An 18544-nucleotide genomic window follows, 5' to 3' on the forward strand; every position below is an offset into this window, starting at 1 on the left:
CCAAAAGAGGGAGTGTGTCTGTCTTAGGGTACGGAGATGACCAGTTGAGGTCAGAAGTTCAAGATGGGGTGAAGGTGGGAGGAAGCAGGTGAGCAGATCATGTAGGTCCTCACGGGTCACTGCAAGGACCTGGCTTTTACTCTGAAGGAGATGGGAAGCTCTGGAGGATTCTAGTCAGAGATGTGACATGATCGGACTTAGTTTTTAACAGGGCCACTCTGGCTCCTGGTTGAAAATATAGCAAAAGGAGCAGAAGCAGGGAGACCATTTGGGAGCCTTGGAAAGGCATTTATATCAGGACCAAAATTAGATGACTAATTTTAGGGAACAAATCAATTTATTTACCTTGTATATTGACCTCAGTTTTTGTCCCTATTTATCTCATCCTCTGAGTTTTTTCTGGGAGCCATTCTTTTTTTTTTTTTTTTAATTTATTTAATTTATTTATTTATTTTTGGCTGAGTTAGATTTTCGTTGCTGCGAGCGGGCTTTCTCTAGTTGCGGCGAGCGGGGGCTACTCTTCGTTGCGGTGCGCGGGCTTCTCATTGCGGTGGCTTCTCTTGTTGCGGAGCACGGGCTCTAGGCACACGGGCTTCAGTAGTTGTGGCATGTGGGCTCTAGAGCACAGGCTCAGTAGTTGCGGCGCACGGGCTTAGTTGCTCTGCGGCACGTGGGATCATCCCAGACTAGGGCTCGAACCTGTGTCCCCTGCATTGGCAGGTGGATTCTTAACCACTGCACCACCAGAGAAGCCCTGGGAGCCATTCTTTAGTACTTTTATCATCTCTAATACCTTATGTATGCCTTGCTTTTAGCACTTAAATATTGTATTATTATGGTATAAAGGCAGGAACTGTCTCATTCTTCTTTATATCTCCAACACCGTATGTAGTACCAAGTACATAGTGGTTATTTAATAAACTTTTATTGAATAGATGAATGAATAATGATAATAACAATGAATAATATATGAATAGAAGTGTGTTACATGTTTTCATCCTCAAATATTTGGAGTACAATAAATACCTCCAGATTTAGCTGTGTGATATCTTCCTGGAATTCACTATCTTGAGAAGCAAAGCCAGGATCAAAGCTCTGCTAAGAGTGCTGAGATTGGATTGCTGATTTTTAAAAATTTGTAGTAACAGAGCTTCAAACACCCCCACTCCCAAGATGAAATGTGACTTGTTAATATTAGGACTGGATGGAAGAGCATCCACCTACACCTACAACGTTTGGAATCTAATGTAATCCCTTCTTTTATTTAATCTATGTAGGCCAAGAGCAAGTGGATTTATGGACACCACAGAAGGTCTGCAAAGACTGCTCTGTTAGTCTAAAGGCATCAGCAGATGTTTTATATACAAGAACACGTGGAATTTGGGCCAGTTAATTTGAACTCTGTCACTAACTAGCCATGTGACCTGAGCAAGTACTTCAACTACTAAGGGTCTAGTTCCTCATCTATAAACTAGGTGTTAGTTTAGGGAATCACTGAGATTATTTCTAGGTCTAAAATTCTATAGGTCTTCAAATGCCTAGGAACCAGTTTAAGAAAAAAATTTTTAGGGGTCTTCCCTGATGGCACAGTGGTTAGGACTCTGCACTCCCAATGCAGGGGGCCTGGGTTCAATCCCTGGTCAGGGAACTAGATCCCACATTCATGCCGCAAGAGTTCACATGCCACAACTAAGGAGCCCGCGAGCCACAACTAAAACCCAGCACAACCAAATAAAAAAATAAATAAATACATTAAAAAAAAGTTTTTTAATTACATGTCTTATTTTTATTTTTCCAGGGGTTTCTTCTTCTGACTCAGAAGGGGACCCTAACAAGGACGAAATGAATCGGTAATTCCAATTTTCTATCTTATTTAGCATCCTTGGGTCCTGAGAAAGCTGCTAATTGTTTAGTAGAACTTGAAGAGGGGGGCTCCAGGGTTTGACCTCAAAAAAAAATAAGATTGGGTGGATTTGGAGAAAATGCTATTACTTTTGCTTGTTGCTGCTTAAAAGATTAATTTTAATATTCCCAATATTTTAAAAATGAAGTATCACGTATGAAATACCATCATACTTATATGTAAAAAGTAAAAAACAAATAACTCAGTGGTTAAAAAAAATTCATGTTTTCTAACTAAATAATAGTATTCAAAATAACACACAGTCTGGTGAACAAAAATTATATGTATGAGTGATCTGGGCAAGACACAGCCTTTTTGCTAAATGATTGTATTGGGTAGTGAACAAAGTTACGTTACTTTCCACAACCATTGGCTAAGCACCTCCTCTACACCAAGAACTTCACTAGATGCACTGGGTACTAAGAAAAATCAGATGCTTCCTGCCTTCAAGAGGCTCACAGTCTAGGAGAGGGAAATATATGTATAGCAAATATAGCAAAAGATGTATACCACACATATAGACAGCAAGAGTAATAAAGTGTAATAGACTATGATATAACCATGTGCAGGGTTTAAGGACTTGGCACAAAGGGCTCTTTATTGGTTGGGGAGGGAAAGAGAGATCAGGAAAGGCTTCACAGAGTTGGTGACCTTGAGCTGGGTCTTAAAAGAGCAGCAGGTGGACACCCCCGAACAAGGGAGGAAAGGGTATTTCGGGAAGAGGAGACTGTGGACAGAAGGCATGGGAACTAGAAACAGACACAACAGCCATCCCTTGAGGCTACCTGAAACATGGGCAATGTCTGGAAGACAGGTTAAGGAGTCGGTAACTGAATTTGCATATTCTTTCCTCTCCTACAGAAGGCAAGCTCTTAAGGGCAGAAATCATGACTTATTCTTCAAAATGTGGGGGGTATGCCTACTTTGGAATGATAATTTGCTTTTAGCTTTTGTGCACACATGAAAATTCATAACCAGAGTAAATGATTTCTCCCTTTAACTCTCTTCCTTATCATTCTCATGGCTTCAGTTCAGTTCCTTTTCTTTCCTGTCTCTTTATGCCAGTCCCCTCCTTATAGATACTCCAACCTTTTTCTCTTTTACAGTCTCCAAACTACATACAGCCAGTTCAAAGATAATTATGATCTTATCATTTTCCCGACTTAAAAAAATTATTACCTATGGGAAAATAAAAATCAAATGCAAAACAAACGACATTTAAAAAAATCTCAACGTGGGCATACAAAGCTTTATTCAACCAGGCTTTCCTGCCCCTCCTCCCCCAATCCCCCACCTCAGGCTCTCTACATGGCTGCCATCTCACTCAAACAATGTGCGGTTCATTTTCACTCCTTCGTTCAAGCTGTTCACTTTGCTAGGAATGACATATCTTCTCTGCCTGGCAAACTCTTATTTATCCTTCAAAGCCCAGTCAAGTTCTATAATAAGCTCCTCTGCCATTGCACATACATCGCTCCTTCCTCAAGGCTCTCATAACATGGGTATGAATTAGAGCCTAATGGGTATGAATTTGATATACGAACTTAAATAAGCAAGAAATATCTCATTTGTTCATTTTCTTTAAATCTACTTGTAGTAGTTAGGATTTAGCTCCAGTTCTGTGTAATAGTGACCCCAAATAACAGTAACTTAAATAAGACAAATATTTTTCTCCTTTACATAAAAATATGAATTTGGCTGGTAAAACAGCTCCAAATTCCACTGGGTTCTGGTCTGCTTCCAGCTTTCTGCTTCACCTCATTCTAAGATGTGGCCTCATCTTCTTAGATTGAAAGGAATAAAGGACATACCCTACTCCCCTTTTAACATCTCTCTTAAATTACATATATCACTATCCTTCATATCCCATGACCAGAAAGTAGGCATGTGGCCACAGCTAGCTTCAATGAGGGTTGGGAAATGCAATCTTTATTTGGAGTAGCTATGTAAAGAAATCAGGGATTCTAACACTGTAGAAGAAGAAGATAGATGCTTCAGGAACACTGATAGCCTCTACATCATCAAATGATTCTGCTTCTGAGATTCCATCCTACCTGGCTCCGGGAAAAAATTCAATCAGTCATTATTGGGTGTCCCTTTCCCCCTCCAAATCTGTGCAAAGATTCCTGGGATATAGCAGATACAGAGATGTAGATATACAGTTTGATATTAAACACTGCTCTAAGCATCTTACATGAATTACCTTATTTAACCCTCACAAAAACCCTATGAGGTAAGAATTATTATTTCCTCATTTTAGAGATGAGAAAGCTGAGGCAGAGAGAGGTAACACCTAGACAAAAGGAAAGCCCATCCTGTCATCGGTCATCTATCCCCACAGGTTATGGGTGAGAAACCCATGTCCCAGATCTCAAGGTCCCTTCAAGTCTAGTGCTTTGTTTCTTCCTGATGTGTTTGGGTACTGATATCTTTAGCAAGATTGGGAGCCTTTAATTGAGGGATTGTCATCCCCTCTGGACTCAGGTTCTCCCTCTTGTTAGGTTCTCTGGCAAGATCCCTGGACCTCTCTCTTCCCCACAACAAAGCTGAAATAATCTACCCTCTGCAGCCTTCTCAAGAATACTTTCTGGCTCCCTTGCCCTTCAAACGATCTCTTTAATTTAATTTGTGTAAAACCTGAAGAGCTCATTGACTCAGGCTATTTCTGCTTTTTGCCATGCCAGAATCCCAGAAGCAAAGATTTACAAAGCCTGGCCTCCTACTTGAAATAGGAGGGGGAGGGAAAACACAGAGGGCAAAACCAAAACAGATCTCAAACAATTTTCTGCACATGCTCTGTCACAGCACTTGTCTTGAATCTCAGTGAGTTGAGAGTATGCTGGAGTCCCCAGCTCTGCCGACAGCAGCTAACTCAAGGACAGAACTGGTGTCTTATGATCTTCCTGTTTACACTGCCTAACAAAGGGTGTAGCAAAGCCCTCAGTAAATGTTTGTGTAATATTGTTGAACGAAGATTTCTGTAAGCATTTCTGAAAGGATTTTCACAACAATGATAGGTCTGTTTTATAATCTATATTTTAATCACTTCTCAGAATCCAGAAGCCAAGTGAGGTGTCATCCCCTCCCACTACTTCTGCAGCCATTCCTTCAGCAGTACCCCAAGCCCAGCCTGTGGTGGCCCAGCCCAGTGTGTCAACCATTCAGCAGGTACAAGGGTCTAAGTGAAACACAAGCGCCATGGATTGTGACAGGCAGGCACTGTGACCATGACCATCTTGTACGGCATGATCGTGTTCTCCTCTGTTGCAACTTCATAATGACCTTGGGCAACACACTTCTATAGTCTTGATAATCACTTTGTGCTTCTGATGTACGATATCAGTAGTTCCCCCGGCTTTGGGAACATATTCTCTAACTTCATAGGCAAAGTTCATAGCAAAAGAAACTCTACAAATTAGTCTCTGATATTCCAGCTTTATGAAGGGCATTGACTACATATACAATGAGCTGCCAGCTCTCACACTGGCCCAAGACACTCTGTATCATGAAACTCAGTTTCATGAGCTATTAAAAAAAAAAAAAATTCTACTTTCTAAGATAGAGCAACCATGAAATTAATTTTTGGAAAACCTCAAAGTCTCTCATCCTTCAAGTTAACAATGATGATCATGATGATAAGAGTGATGCTTATTGTAAAAACATTTTTAAAATACAGAAAGTATATTAAGTAAAAACTTTAGTCAAGGTTCGACTCCTCTGCCCCCACTCTTCAGAGGTACCTCCTGTTATTAATTTCTAGCAGATAGTTCCAGGCATTTTCTATACATATCTGTAAATGTATAGTATGCATATGCTTTAACAATATGAAATCATACTAATAGAAACATACTTGTAATGTGTTATTGATATATTTAAATATAAATATTGATATAAAGATCTACAACCTTTAAAAAAAATTTTAAAGTACTTATCTGACCCGTTTAGTAATGCAGAGGGGTCACATTTTAGTTCTAATTCAGTAGTTTTAAAACTGATCTGTGGAGCCTCAGGGGTCTATGTAACCTCTTCAGGGGATTAGGGTTCATTACATAGCTCTATATGTGAGGGGATGGGGATGGCCAGCACGTATTTACGGCCACCATGACCTAGAAAGAAATACAATCAGTTCAGCATGAAATTTCATGTCTGCAATTCATAGACTTAGAAAACGTCAGTCTTTGGTTTTAGATTAATTTCATACACCAAATTCTTTATCTGCGTTATACCTATCTATCATCTGTCTACCTACCTATCTGATAATCCCAGTGACAATGAATCTATTGTTGGTTCCCTTCTAACAGTGTCAGAGCCCTCCCAACTATCTGCAAGGATTGGATGGAAAACCTATCATTGCAGCTCCTGTGTTTACAAAGGTAATCAAACTATAACTTCTTTCTGTCATGGCTTTAAACACACCACAATACCCAAACAAAGTTGTAGGATTCAAAATTCACTGATTTTATCTCAGGATTTTGGTCTTTTATAAGTACAGGATAGGATTTGGGTTTTTGTGGTAGCTGTTACCATGTCGCTCCAAGTTGCGGATTTCTAATATTAATTTGTATAATAAGGGAAAGGTCATCCCCACTCATCACATTGATCTCTATGGCCATCCTATTGCTTTTAAACACAGTAGCCACACCTAGGGGTCAGGTGATACACTTGTAGGCACTTACTATCCAAGGGTTTCTCTGGATGTCTTTGGTATTCAAGGAGATGGAGTTACATGCTCTTAAGAAGCTTAATACAAAGCCTCACTCTAGAACAAAGAGCTTTCTTTTTCTAATCCATGGTATCAACTACTGTGGTGGCATCAAATTCTGAGTCTCATAATCTTTGTATTTAGAACTGGAAATTTTACTCAGGCACTTTCATTTACAAGTGAAAAAACCAAGGGAGGGCCAGGGAGATTAAACAATGTATTCAATGTCACAGAACTAGCAAGTGGCCGAATCAGGACTAGAAACAAGTTGTCCCAATTCTGTCTACTGTTCTTTCCCTTATATAACATAGACTTAGTTTATATGTTGCCCAGGACAATAAACTCAAAGGTGCAAAACTGAGTCATATTGGATTTGTTTTGGTATTATGAAAACCACATGGATGGAGTCTATGCCTGGATTTACAGTTTATTGTTTGTAATGAATACCAAACTTAAGCCCAAAGAAATTTTATCCACTCAGAAGTATGATTTAGAGGAATGGTTCTCAATCAGGGTTAATTTTGTCCCTCGAAGGACATTTGGCAATGTCTGGAGACATTTTTTTGATTTTCACAACAGGGGGCTGGCATCCAGAGATACTGTTAAACATCTTGTAATACACAGGATGACAGCCTCCTGCAACAAAGAATTATCCAGCCCAAACTGTCAATTAGTCCTGGGGCTGAGAAATCATGCTATAGAGCAAAGTGGAAAAAAAAAAAAAATGTCTTTTCCAATGAGTACTGATCCTAAAAGTATTGCTAAGTTCACAACTTCCACAGAAACATCCATTTTAGTGACGTTCCACCATATCAGCTCATCCAAGATGGTTTTCCAAAATCAAGCAGAGTCTAAGAGTGAGACATGTTTATCCATAACTGTATCAGGTTGGCAAACATTCTTATGTGAAACAAGATGCCTCTCAATTTTTCAGGTTTGTCTCTTGTAACCGCTTTCGGAATTTAAGTTTTGCTATTCTCAAAGACTTGAAGTAGGAAAGCAACATGTTGTGATTTGGTGAATACCAGACTTGGATGAAGAGTTATAAGTGGACCTGTGTGTGTGTGTGTGTGTGTGTGTGTGTGTGTGTGTGTGTGCGTGCGCGCGCGCGCGCGCACGCAGGGGTGCGCGCACGTGTGTGTAATGTAGCTAACAGAGCTACCCCTAAGTGTCTCCTAGTTCACTGCTAAGTCACCTAGCCTTAAAACAGAGCTTTAAATGCCGAGAAATCAGGACACTTTAATTTGTCGTGCCTATTTGTCACACCCTTTGTCAGGCAATGCTGACTCTTCAAAGGCAACTAAATCACAGAATAATTTATACCCAGTCCCAAACTGACATCTCCTCCACTCGTCTCCTCAACACCATCTGCCCAGCTAGACAGCAAAGAGGTGTCCTTATCTCCCTCCACACTTTCAAATATTTTTGGGTGCTCTGTCTTCCCTGCATCTACATCACCTGGTACATGCCTCTGGTACAACATTTAGCACAATAATAAAGATGTTTAGTTTTCTGTCTCTCCCAAGCGCCTTGAAGGCTATCTCTAATGTCTACATAGGAGTCCATAATGGTTATAATAGGTCCAAAGCCATTTTTATCATTCTGAAAAGCCTAATAGGACTTTAAAGCCTATTCTTTACATTTAATTTTCATGGACTGGTTGGCCTCAAGTTTAGCTGCTTTTGTGTGGTGACTGATTACCTCCCTCTAATTAGACGCTCTGATTTGCAGATACATATATGCCTTTGATAAATAAAAATGGGGAAGGTAATTAGTCATTAGTATATGTTGTTAATTAGATAAATCTGCAAAAACATTAGATCCATGGTGGGAAAACAGTCCCTACTACAGGGACTCAAACTCTGGTGAGGCTTTCTCAGCCCTCGGGAAGTGTGCTTTTGCCTCCATAAATGGGATCAGGGTTGTTCAGACGTAGGGCACTAGCATAGGCTGTGGCTCAGATTCCAGAGGGACTTATCAGCAATGCTGTGCTTGCATTAGTTTCCATGAGTGAGGGTAGGACTGAGGTCATCGTCACTGCCAGTGACATTAGAAAATTTCTGAGTCAGAGCCACTGATGGTGGTAATCACGTGGCACAGGCCCTGATAACTGATCACTGGCATATGTTTGTTCAGGTTATTCCTTGCTCTGTTTACTTCTTTAGGGACTTCTGGCATTCCAATCCCTATGACTCACTTTCTATACTGCCCAACAATTATTTCTCTGCCAATAATGGCAAGAAGCCATTCTTTTGAAAGCAACGATTAGAGAGCAGAGTTTTATTTAACTCCTTGTACCTCCTTTGGTGATAGGGAAGTACTGGTATTATATTCTCTTTAAAGAAGGTTAAAATGAAAATGAGGGTTGCCCAGCAAAACAGTGGTAGAGTTTGAAAGAAATCTGGGGTCCCATATGCTAATTCACTGCTCTACCTATAGAGGATACCTATATTTTAAAAATATTTTATGGAGATAGACTATCCTCCATCCTCTATACAGTGTCAAAAACTTTCACTCTGTTTATGGGGGGAAAACAGTGCTCACACTCCTTGAGTGTGAAGGGAGGTAGATGATCAAATTAGAATCTTACTCCTATCACTGTTCCCACTCCAACAGCAGCTGCTCTGGCAGGCTTTCAAGGCTGCAGCCCTGGCTCCAGCTGCTTCAGCAGTAATTTGAAGAGTGCAAGGGGGCAGGGGAAGTGAGAATTTGAGGAACGGCACTTCATTATATAATAGCTGAGGCAGGAAACCCTGAAATGGCAGGTACAGTGGTTGGCTCTAGATTCCTGAAGATTACATGGGCCCCCGTCCACAACCTGACAATTCCAGAGACTTCTCTGACTCAACTGTTGCACTGGGCACCTGTGACAATATAGGGGCAAAAAGGTCTTCAATCAAACGGTTCTTTATCAGTAAAAACTGCTGTGATCCAACTCCAGTCTAAAAGCACTATAACATTCACTTCCAGCATCTCCCAAGGTGCAAAAATAGCAACTGGATTTAAAAAAAGAATAAAGTGACAATATGAACCTTATAGCTGATATCTTTTAACCAATAAGGGAGATGCCTTTTCTCAAGGATGTCCCTGCGTTATATCTGTGGGTATAGGTCACATTTCAGCTCACATTTACAGCACCTGGCACAGAGCTTGGCACAAAGCGGGAACATAGTTATATTTATTCTGTGGTGAACTGCTTCCATTTCAGCTAAGAAGGAATTATTGCTTTTATCACTTTGTGGCTTCAGAGTGTTGTTAGGAGTAGAGAAAAAATCCAATGTCAAATGGCCGTGGAAGACATGCTTCTCAGGTCTCTGTGTTGTCAAGTCATCCTACAAAGAATGTCTTCCTGGATGGTCAGTATGGTGATGACACACAAGACAGATTTGCACTTTGGATACTGTTTACTGCAGGAGGTTGCAGACTTTTCATTATAGGGACTTCAGGTCAGATCCATAATTCCTAGTTAAGACTAACTTAATCTTTGCTAGTTGGGGAATGTTTCATGTCTTATTCGTCTTCAGTGAAGTCAAGATAAATATGATCAAGTCTTATACAATGTGCCGTTAGTAACAGCCTAAGACCTACTGCTGTGTTGAACAAGGTCCCATCTAAACTATGTTCAAATGGTGTAACTGGTTTGGACCGGATGTGCAGCAATGTGAGCCGATTTCTTCTTATGAGACTTTTGTAGAAAAGCACAGTTTTCAGCAATAACAACTATCATTGTCCTTCAAATTATGACCTTCAATAACCTTTTCTAAGTGCCTTGTAAGATGACCCCTGGCAACTCCTTTACTGAGTATTGACGACGTGTCACACTGGAATGAGCTTCCATCTCATATCACAGTCCCTTAGCTGGCATATTCTAGAACTATAGTATCTCAGGTATCTGGCTAGATTCTCCAATAGAACACAGGTTTTGGCCTTCAATTTCAAGTGAATAATTACAACCAACTAATGTTGGTCTCAACTGTAACATATTCTCTCAAGGAGGTCCTTTTGCAAGCAGGACCTTGGTGTAACCTCTGCAGATTGAGAATTGGTTCATATATCTGAACCTCAAGTCATGTCAGAATGTAGATTGACCTCATTCTCCTTACATCTATTATTTATTTATTTATTTATTTTTACGGTACTCGGGCCTCTCACTGTCGCGGCCTCTCCCGTTGCAGAGCACAGGCTCCTGACACACAGCCTCAGCGGCCATGGCTCAAGGGCCCAGCCGATCCACGGCATGTGGGATCTTCCCGGACCGGGGCACGAACCCGTGTCCCCTGCATCGGCGGGCGGACTCTCAACCACTGCGCCACCAGGGAAGCCCTACATCCATTTTTTAAATGTGCCATATTTTATTCATTCAATCCCTTCTGCCACCACCACTTTTTTTGCTTTGGTTTTCTTATTTGTTTGCCTCAAGAAGGAACGAAACTCCATTATGTATGAATCCCAGGGAGATGTCTGACTGTCATTAAAGTTTTCAGTGGGTCCCCAAAACTACCATCTTAGCACAGAATTTGCTCAGATGTCAGGGTGGAGGGCATATTCACCAGCTTGCCAGGAGCACCCAAGACTCATTGATGCTCCCTGCTTACTGAGAACATTCCATTCTTATCCCTAGAAGCTATTGTTTTGGGGTAGACAAGGAATAACCAGGTTTTTAATCAAATAGTTCCTTATTACTTCAGCAACCACTCTGTGAAAATCAGACTGAATTCCTTCAGCAAACAAATTTGGGAATGCAAAAAAAGAACAAAACACTAACTCCGAACTATAGCGCCCCCTGGCCGTCACAATATCAACTAACACATCCTTCTGAGGTAAAAGTCTCCTACTACAGCTAAAGCCATGTGGTTAAACCCACCCCAGTATTCCTAAAATAAACGCCATAAATATGATAGGTCTAAGCACAAAATATCATATATTGTTAAGAGCTATAAACAATCACAAGATGTTTGTAAGAGTAAATGACAAAAGCAAAAAAACTACTGGCCTTCCCCTTCTCCAAAGCAAGAGCCAATATGTCCTAAATACAGACCCAAAATTGTAATAATGGGAAAGCCTTGCAGCATTTGTTGCTGATAGAGCTTGTAGAGAAAGTTAATCACAACCTTTCCATGTTTATCATCTTTAGGCCTATATTAAAAATAAAAATGTGCCCACATATATACCAAAGGAGCATTTCATAATCAAATGAAGTACCAACTACACAAACGTATGTGTGACTTTAAGCTCACAAATCATGATGAGTGAAAACAAGTTGTGAAAGGAAAATGTGAGTTCCATTCTCCCATAGCATCTATTATAGAATATACCGATATTTTACAATGGAAAGTGATTTTTGTGAACTTTTTGGGGGGGAAGCGTGAAAGAGCATTTAACAATGCCTTCACAAAACTCTGACATATTTTACCATGACCTAAGACTCCACATGTGACTATGATTTCATAGAGATTGTCACTGTTTACCTCCCTCAACAGACATCGAGGCTATCCTGTGAAGAACACATAAGGAAAAGAAAATAGCAAAACAAACATCAATTTCCAGGACTACAGAAAGTAGGCAAGGCAAAGCCAAGAAAATAGTCACTTACTTAGGCCACAGAGATAGTCCACCTTGTGGAACAGTCTTGTGTGGAAAAATATACATTACTCCCATACTGAATACACCTAGTAGATATTCACTGCAGATTTTTAAAATTGTTATTATTTCTGAAAAACAAACTCTACTTGGGCATTTTCTTAAAGGAAGCAGAATTACTTTACCAAATATTAGTATTTTTGCAAACCCTCAAAATATTTCACCTAGTATTCAATAAATTTTTCTGGCACTGCAACAGAGAGGAAAAGTAAGAAGCTATGCACTCAGATGATTCTGTCTTTAAAAACAGATTCAGGGACTTCCCTGGTGGCCCAGTGGTTGGGAATCCGCCTGCCAATGCAGGGGACACAGGTTCGAGCCCTGGTCCGGGAAGATCTCACATGCCGCGGAACAACTGGGCCCGTGCACCACAACTACTGAGCCCGTGCTCTGGAGCCCACAGGCCACAACTACTGAGCCCACATGCCACAACTACTGGAGCCCGTGCTCTGCAACAAGAGAAGTCACTGCAGTGAAAAGCCCGCGCACTGCAGTGAATAGCCCCCGCTCACCACAACTAGAGAAAGCCTGTGCGCAGCAAGGAAGACCCAATGCAGCCAAAAATAAATAAATAAATTAATTAAAAAAAATAGATTCAATGTACATCCACAGAATTGAAGCTGCTGGAAATGTACAAGATATGGAGAAAATCAAAATATGGAGGCAATGGTACCTTTTTCGAAAATTCAGCACTGGGAGTAGATTCCAAAAATACATACTTTTTGGTTCTAACAATACTCTTCTCATTACAGATGTTACAAAATTTATCAGCCTCTGAGGGTCAGCTAGTTGTCTTTGAATGCAGAGTAAAAGGAGCTCCATCTCCTAAAGTTGAGTGGTATAGAGAAGGGACCTTGATAGAAGATTCTCCAGATTTTAGAATTTTACAGAAAAGTAAGTTGGTGCTTTAAAATTATTTTTCTGATAATTTTTATAGATTTATTGTATACATTTATTTTTATAACTTTTAACAACTAATTAAAATGTAATAAAAAGAATAAAATAAAAAACACTTATACTCCACCAAACTGAACCCTATTAATATTTTGGTATATATTCTCCAAAAATTTTTCCATGCATATATTTTCTTTAAATAAAAATAAATTTTTTTTGTAAATTGATTTTTTCACTGAACATTTCATGAACATCTTTCCATATTAATATAGCACTTTTTTACTTTTAAAAATAAGTTGATACAATCAATTTCATATTTACTTACTCCCGTATTGTTGAAAATGTAGACTGTCCACAAATTTTTACTATTAGAAACTATATTTCAAAGCTTGTTAACAGAGAAGATCTTTGTGAATATCTATGAATAAATCTGAGTACTAGAATTGCTACTGTAAATTCACCTTTTTTTAGGCTTTTAATATAAATCATCAAAATGCCATCCAAAAAGGTTGAACTAAATTTAGGATGATTATATAATTGATGATCTAACCTGGGACACCTTGGGGAGTAACAGAGGGTGCTAGTAATCATTACACAGAGATCCCAGGAATAAACCAGATCATCCCAGTTGAACTGGGACACATGCTGTTTCAATTACATTCTACTACAACCAGCAACATATGGGAACTTCTTTTGTCTTATGCCTTCACTATCAATGGGTATTAAACATTTTTTAAATCTTCACTAATTTTATAGGTCCCAAATGGGAATACTTGTTTTAATCTGCTCTTCGCTAATGAGATGTGGAAAGGAACTTTTTTTTCCTATTTATTGGGTCTTTGAATTTACTTTAAAATTACCTATTATATCCTTTGTTCATTGTTTATTGAGGTTTTACTCTTTTTATTGTAAGAATTATTTATATATCCAAGTGGTTAATTCTTCTTTTCTTGTCATGCAGTGCTTTCACCTTGACCCATTTCAGTCGTAAAATATGTTGAAAATTATTTGCTTCTTGGTTAATTTGTTTCTGCCTATCACAAAATAGATATATGAATCAAACTACTATCAGATTTAACAACAACGATATATTCTGAATAGCAGCAACAATGATATATTCTGAATACCATTTAAGCTGAGGCAAAAAACTCCACTAGTTCTATCAGTGTAGAAGAATGTAACTAAATTCAATAACTATTCCTTGAGTGCCTGCAATTCTATAAACCTTAGTTGAGCACCTGTTTTCAGTACCAAGCGGGCACCTTCAGGAATGCCAAAGAATTTTAAGACAAAGAACTGCTCCTGAGGAACCTGTCATCTATCCTGAGGCTCTTAATATTAGAAACCTTAGGGCAGGAGGTCTACGCTACATTATATCAGGATGTGAGAGCCCAAAGCCAAGAATGATCTCTCAGTCTTCACAAACTTTTTCAGGTCAGGCTGAATGGGTACAATAAAAGCAAGTCATCCTGAATCCCAACTAATTCAGTAACTTTTCCTCACCTAAGATTTATGTGTCCCAAGTGGAACCCAAGTATGTCCCAAGATACAGCCACATCATTTAGTTAGCAGCTCTCTTGCTGCCCTTCTGTGATAATGATCCTGTCCCTGTCAAGGTCATTGGTGCTTAGGTCATTTTACTTAAAATTCACAGATTAGCCTTGTCAAATTACTCATGAGTATGCAAAAGATACTTCTATAGGAAGCTTCTGATAAAAATATCACCTCTCAGTAAAATAAATGCTCAGAATCTTTTAATTTTTTTTTTCTTTTAGAACCTCGATCCATGGCAGAGCCAGGTAAAGATCATTTTAACTTTAATTTCATTTGTATGTGATCCGTGACTTGAAATATATAATAAACATATTGAAATTACACTGTTGTCAAGAAAAAAAGTTTTACAAAGAAGATCGAAGCCAACTCTAGCTATGACTGTAGGAGACGGAAAGGCAAGCATGTTCAAGTTTGGAATATATATTCAATAGCTAACGTGAATGTAGTTAGTTCTGCGTTGTTGAGGAATGTTTCTTAGGAATATTTTCCCTCTTTCATTGGCCCCTAGTCACGACCTCCTTAAACTGGGCAGAGCAATTTCCATGATGCTATCAATTCCAATTCCACAGCCTATGTATCTCAAAAGTTATGCATCAGATTTTGAAATTCACAGAATCAATAAAATGTTTGTGATGTTATTAGATTTGGTTGGGAGGATATTAAGATGACACATGGAAGCTCTTACCTCTAGAAAATACAAGTTGCTCACAAAACACAGCATAAACATCTGAATGTCCTCTCTATGATCACCCTGAAAAATAAGATTGTATTTATGCCCATGGGTAAGAGTGATGGTTTGGAATTTCATTATTATAATTCTTGCTTCTGAAAACTGAATGGAAAGGCATTCTCGATGTAGACATTGAATATCCATGTTGCATAACCCTACATTAGGCCCTTGGGGATACAGTAAAGACCAGAGTGCTCTGGCTCTAGCATTGCTTGTAGTGGAGAAGCATTTTTCCCTTTGAAAATATTTCAGGCTTTTGATACTTTCAACCAAAGCAAGCTTTTTCACTAGGCAGCCTCATACAGAAAATAGTTTCAGAGTCACCCAAAAGGGGTCCCTGCTCAAAACAAGTCCCAGCTCCATGATCTAAAATTTCATGTTCAGAGAGTTCTTCTTTCCACCTTGGATAAAGCAAATACCCTTTGGAGACAGAATACTATATCTTATCAGGCAGGTATAGTGTAGTATGAATGAATTTATCAGATCATTTTCCGAATGCAGGTTGCTGAAAGATGAGAGTGCAAATGTTTGGGAAGGGAACAGAGAGAAGGAAGCATAAGACTCAGAGAAAGGACATAGAGGTACCAAAACCAAACTTTGCCTCTCCATCATTTAGGATTCTTTGGGCAGCACGTAAACAAGACCTAACCAAAAATGGCTTAATCAACATGAAAAATGTATCTTGTTACATAGCATGATGCCCTAAGAAATGGTAGTCTTGAGATTGGTTAATTTAGCATCTCAGAGATCATCAGGGGCCAAGCTTTTTATTTTTTTTTTTCCCCATTCTGTCATCTTCAGAGTATCCTCTTAGACTGGTTCTACTCGTATACCCAAGACGGCTGCCACAGTTCTAGGTATTACATGCAGATGACAACATCCAAAAGCAAAAATAGGGGAAAATGCTCTCTTTTACCCCTTTTAAAAGGCAAGAAAAACTTACCCAGAAACTCCCCAGGAGATTTTCCCTAATATCTTATTGCCCAGAATTGTGTGTCACATGCTACCACCTTAGCAAGAATAGAGTGGTAGGGCTTCCCCGGTGGCGCAGTGTTTGAGAGTCCGCCTGCCGAGGCAGAGAACACAGGTTCGTGACCCTGTCCGGGAAGATCCCACATGCCGCGGAGCGGCTGGGCTCGTGAGCCATGGCCGCTGAGCCTGCGCGTCAGAAGCCTGTGCTCTGCCAACGAGAGAAGCCACACAGTGAGAGGCCCGCGTACTGCAAAAAAAAAAGAATAGCGTGGTATTTCACACAGACCTATTTTTGCTGTAAATCCTAATTTGTTTTTGTGATTTTTAAGCTCATTGTTTCTTGGTCCTTTTTTTTTTGTTGTTGTTGTTGTTGTTGCGGTACGCGGGTCTCTCACTGTTGTGGCCTCTCCCGTTGGCGGAGCACAGGCTCCGGACGCGCAGGCTCAGCGGCCATGGCTCACGGGCCCAGACGCTCCGCGGCATGTGGGATCTTCCCGGACCGGGACACGAACCCGTGTCACCTGCATCAGCAGGCGGACTCTCAACCACTGCGCCACCAGGGAAGCTCTCTTGGTCCTATTTTTGACATCTGGACTGATGACATAAAAACAGATAATCTGCAAATCCATAACATACATTATATTATCATTAAATCCTCTTGTTGATTGCATGGAGTTATTCATTTTACTTCCTTTGGCTCATTTACTCTGCTAATCAGTCAATTCAATCAAATAATTGGACTAAGTGTTTTCAAACAATTAATATAATCGGCTTCTTCTATTGACTTTTATAGAATCACCATCTAATATTAGAAAAGTCCATAATACCATTTCCATAAATAAGTCAGTAACCATTCTGCTTTATTGGCTTTAGAGGAGATCTGTACTTTGGTCATTGCTGAGGTATTTGCAGAAGACTCTGGGTGCTTCACCTGTACTGCAAGCAATAAATACGGCACAGTGTCAAGCATTGCACAGCTAGATGTAAGAGGTAAGGGCTCTTTCAATGCCAGAACAGTTTAGACTATGACTTTGATTATGAGTATGGACAATGTATATTACCCTCTCTTACTGCTTTTCATATGAAGCTAGCTTGGCTCTCCTAAAATTTTTTGAATTATTGAGGAAAGTGTCCTTGAACAGAATCCAGTTTTCAATTTCTCATTGCATTTATCACCACCACCCCAGTTATCATGCTGTTATTTATTATACTCCCAAAGAAAACATCTCCTTGATCTTACCTAAACTTCTAAAATTCTTTCCAAAATGGTACTTAGATTTTTTTAGGTTTTTTTTTTTTGTTTTTTTTTCCTGTATCCTTACCATTCTTTAATGTCCCAGATTGTGTTTTCTGTTTTTGACAAGCATTTCCATTAGCACATTCGCCTGGGTTGGATACATGCCCTGTCTCAGGGTTATAATCCTATCTCAGTCTTGTTGAGTAAGGCTAACATCTCAGGTCCTGTTATCATCCTTTCAGGAAATGAAGACCCCAGAAACAATGGGTCTCTTCACTCAGTCAACTCTACCACCAACCTGGCTGTTATTGAGCAACAGTCATCCCCACCCAACCCAGAGCCTCCTTCTGTGGAACAACTCCCTAAACCCAAACTGGAAGGCGTTCTGGTGAATCACAACGAGCCCCGGTCCAGCTCAAGGATCGGGCTCCGTGTCCACTTCAACCTGCCTGAAGATGACAAAGGAAGTGAAGCATCCTCTGAGGGTGGCATGGTGACCACCAACCAGACCAGGCCTGATTCCTTCCAGGAGAAATTCAATGGACAGTCAGCAAAAATCCCTGAGCCTTCCTCGCCCGTCAAAGAGCCCCCTCCAGTTCTGGCCAAACCCAAACTGTAAGTAAAAATTAGAATGGATAACCAAGAGTGCCTGTGACCTTCTCTGACTCTGCCCTTCTTAAAAATGATGCAGCTAAAAAGGGAAATTATGAAATGAGAAAACACACATTAAATGCTTTGTAAATCATAATCCTTACATCAGTGTAAGTGTACTATCACTTTCATCCTTACTATTCACATTCTACCTCCAAGAAATGTTACTCCTAAACTGGCTCAAAAAGATGTCTAACGTTAGAGGGCTCCAGATGAAGCCCTTCTACACTCTTCTTATAAAGCCCTTTCTCATGTCTAATA

General features: G+C 39.8%; 1 protein-coding gene across 4 annotated transcripts in view; it reads left to right on the forward strand.

Moving 5' to 3' along the window:
• MYPN (myopalladin) overlaps positions 1 to 18544 on the forward strand; it is a 79846-nt gene that overhangs the window by 28452 nt on the left and 32850 nt on the right. For 3 of the 4 annotated variants that reach the window (XM_032608387.1, XM_032608384.1, XM_032608388.1), the window contains 7 exons: positions 1799 to 1850; positions 4957 to 5071; positions 6205 to 6276; positions 12998 to 13139; positions 14915 to 14938; positions 17269 to 17385; positions 17875 to 18247. In XM_032608387.1, coding sequence (XP_032464278.1) covers positions 1799 to 1850; positions 4957 to 5071; positions 6205 to 6276; positions 12998 to 13139; positions 14915 to 14938; positions 17269 to 17385; positions 17875 to 18247 — 895 coding nt within the window. The remainder of the gene's footprint in view (positions 1 to 1798; positions 1851 to 4956; positions 5072 to 6204; positions 6277 to 12997; positions 13140 to 14914; positions 14939 to 17268; positions 17386 to 17874; positions 18248 to 18544) is intronic. The other variant, XM_032608386.1, reaches the window with a different exon arrangement.

This window comes from Phocoena sinus, chromosome 16 (assembly GCF_008692025.1).
Source record: "Phocoena sinus isolate mPhoSin1 chromosome 16, mPhoSin1.pri, whole genome shotgun sequence".
Taxonomy (NCBI): Eukaryota; Metazoa; Chordata; class Mammalia; order Artiodactyla; family Phocoenidae; genus Phocoena; species Phocoena sinus.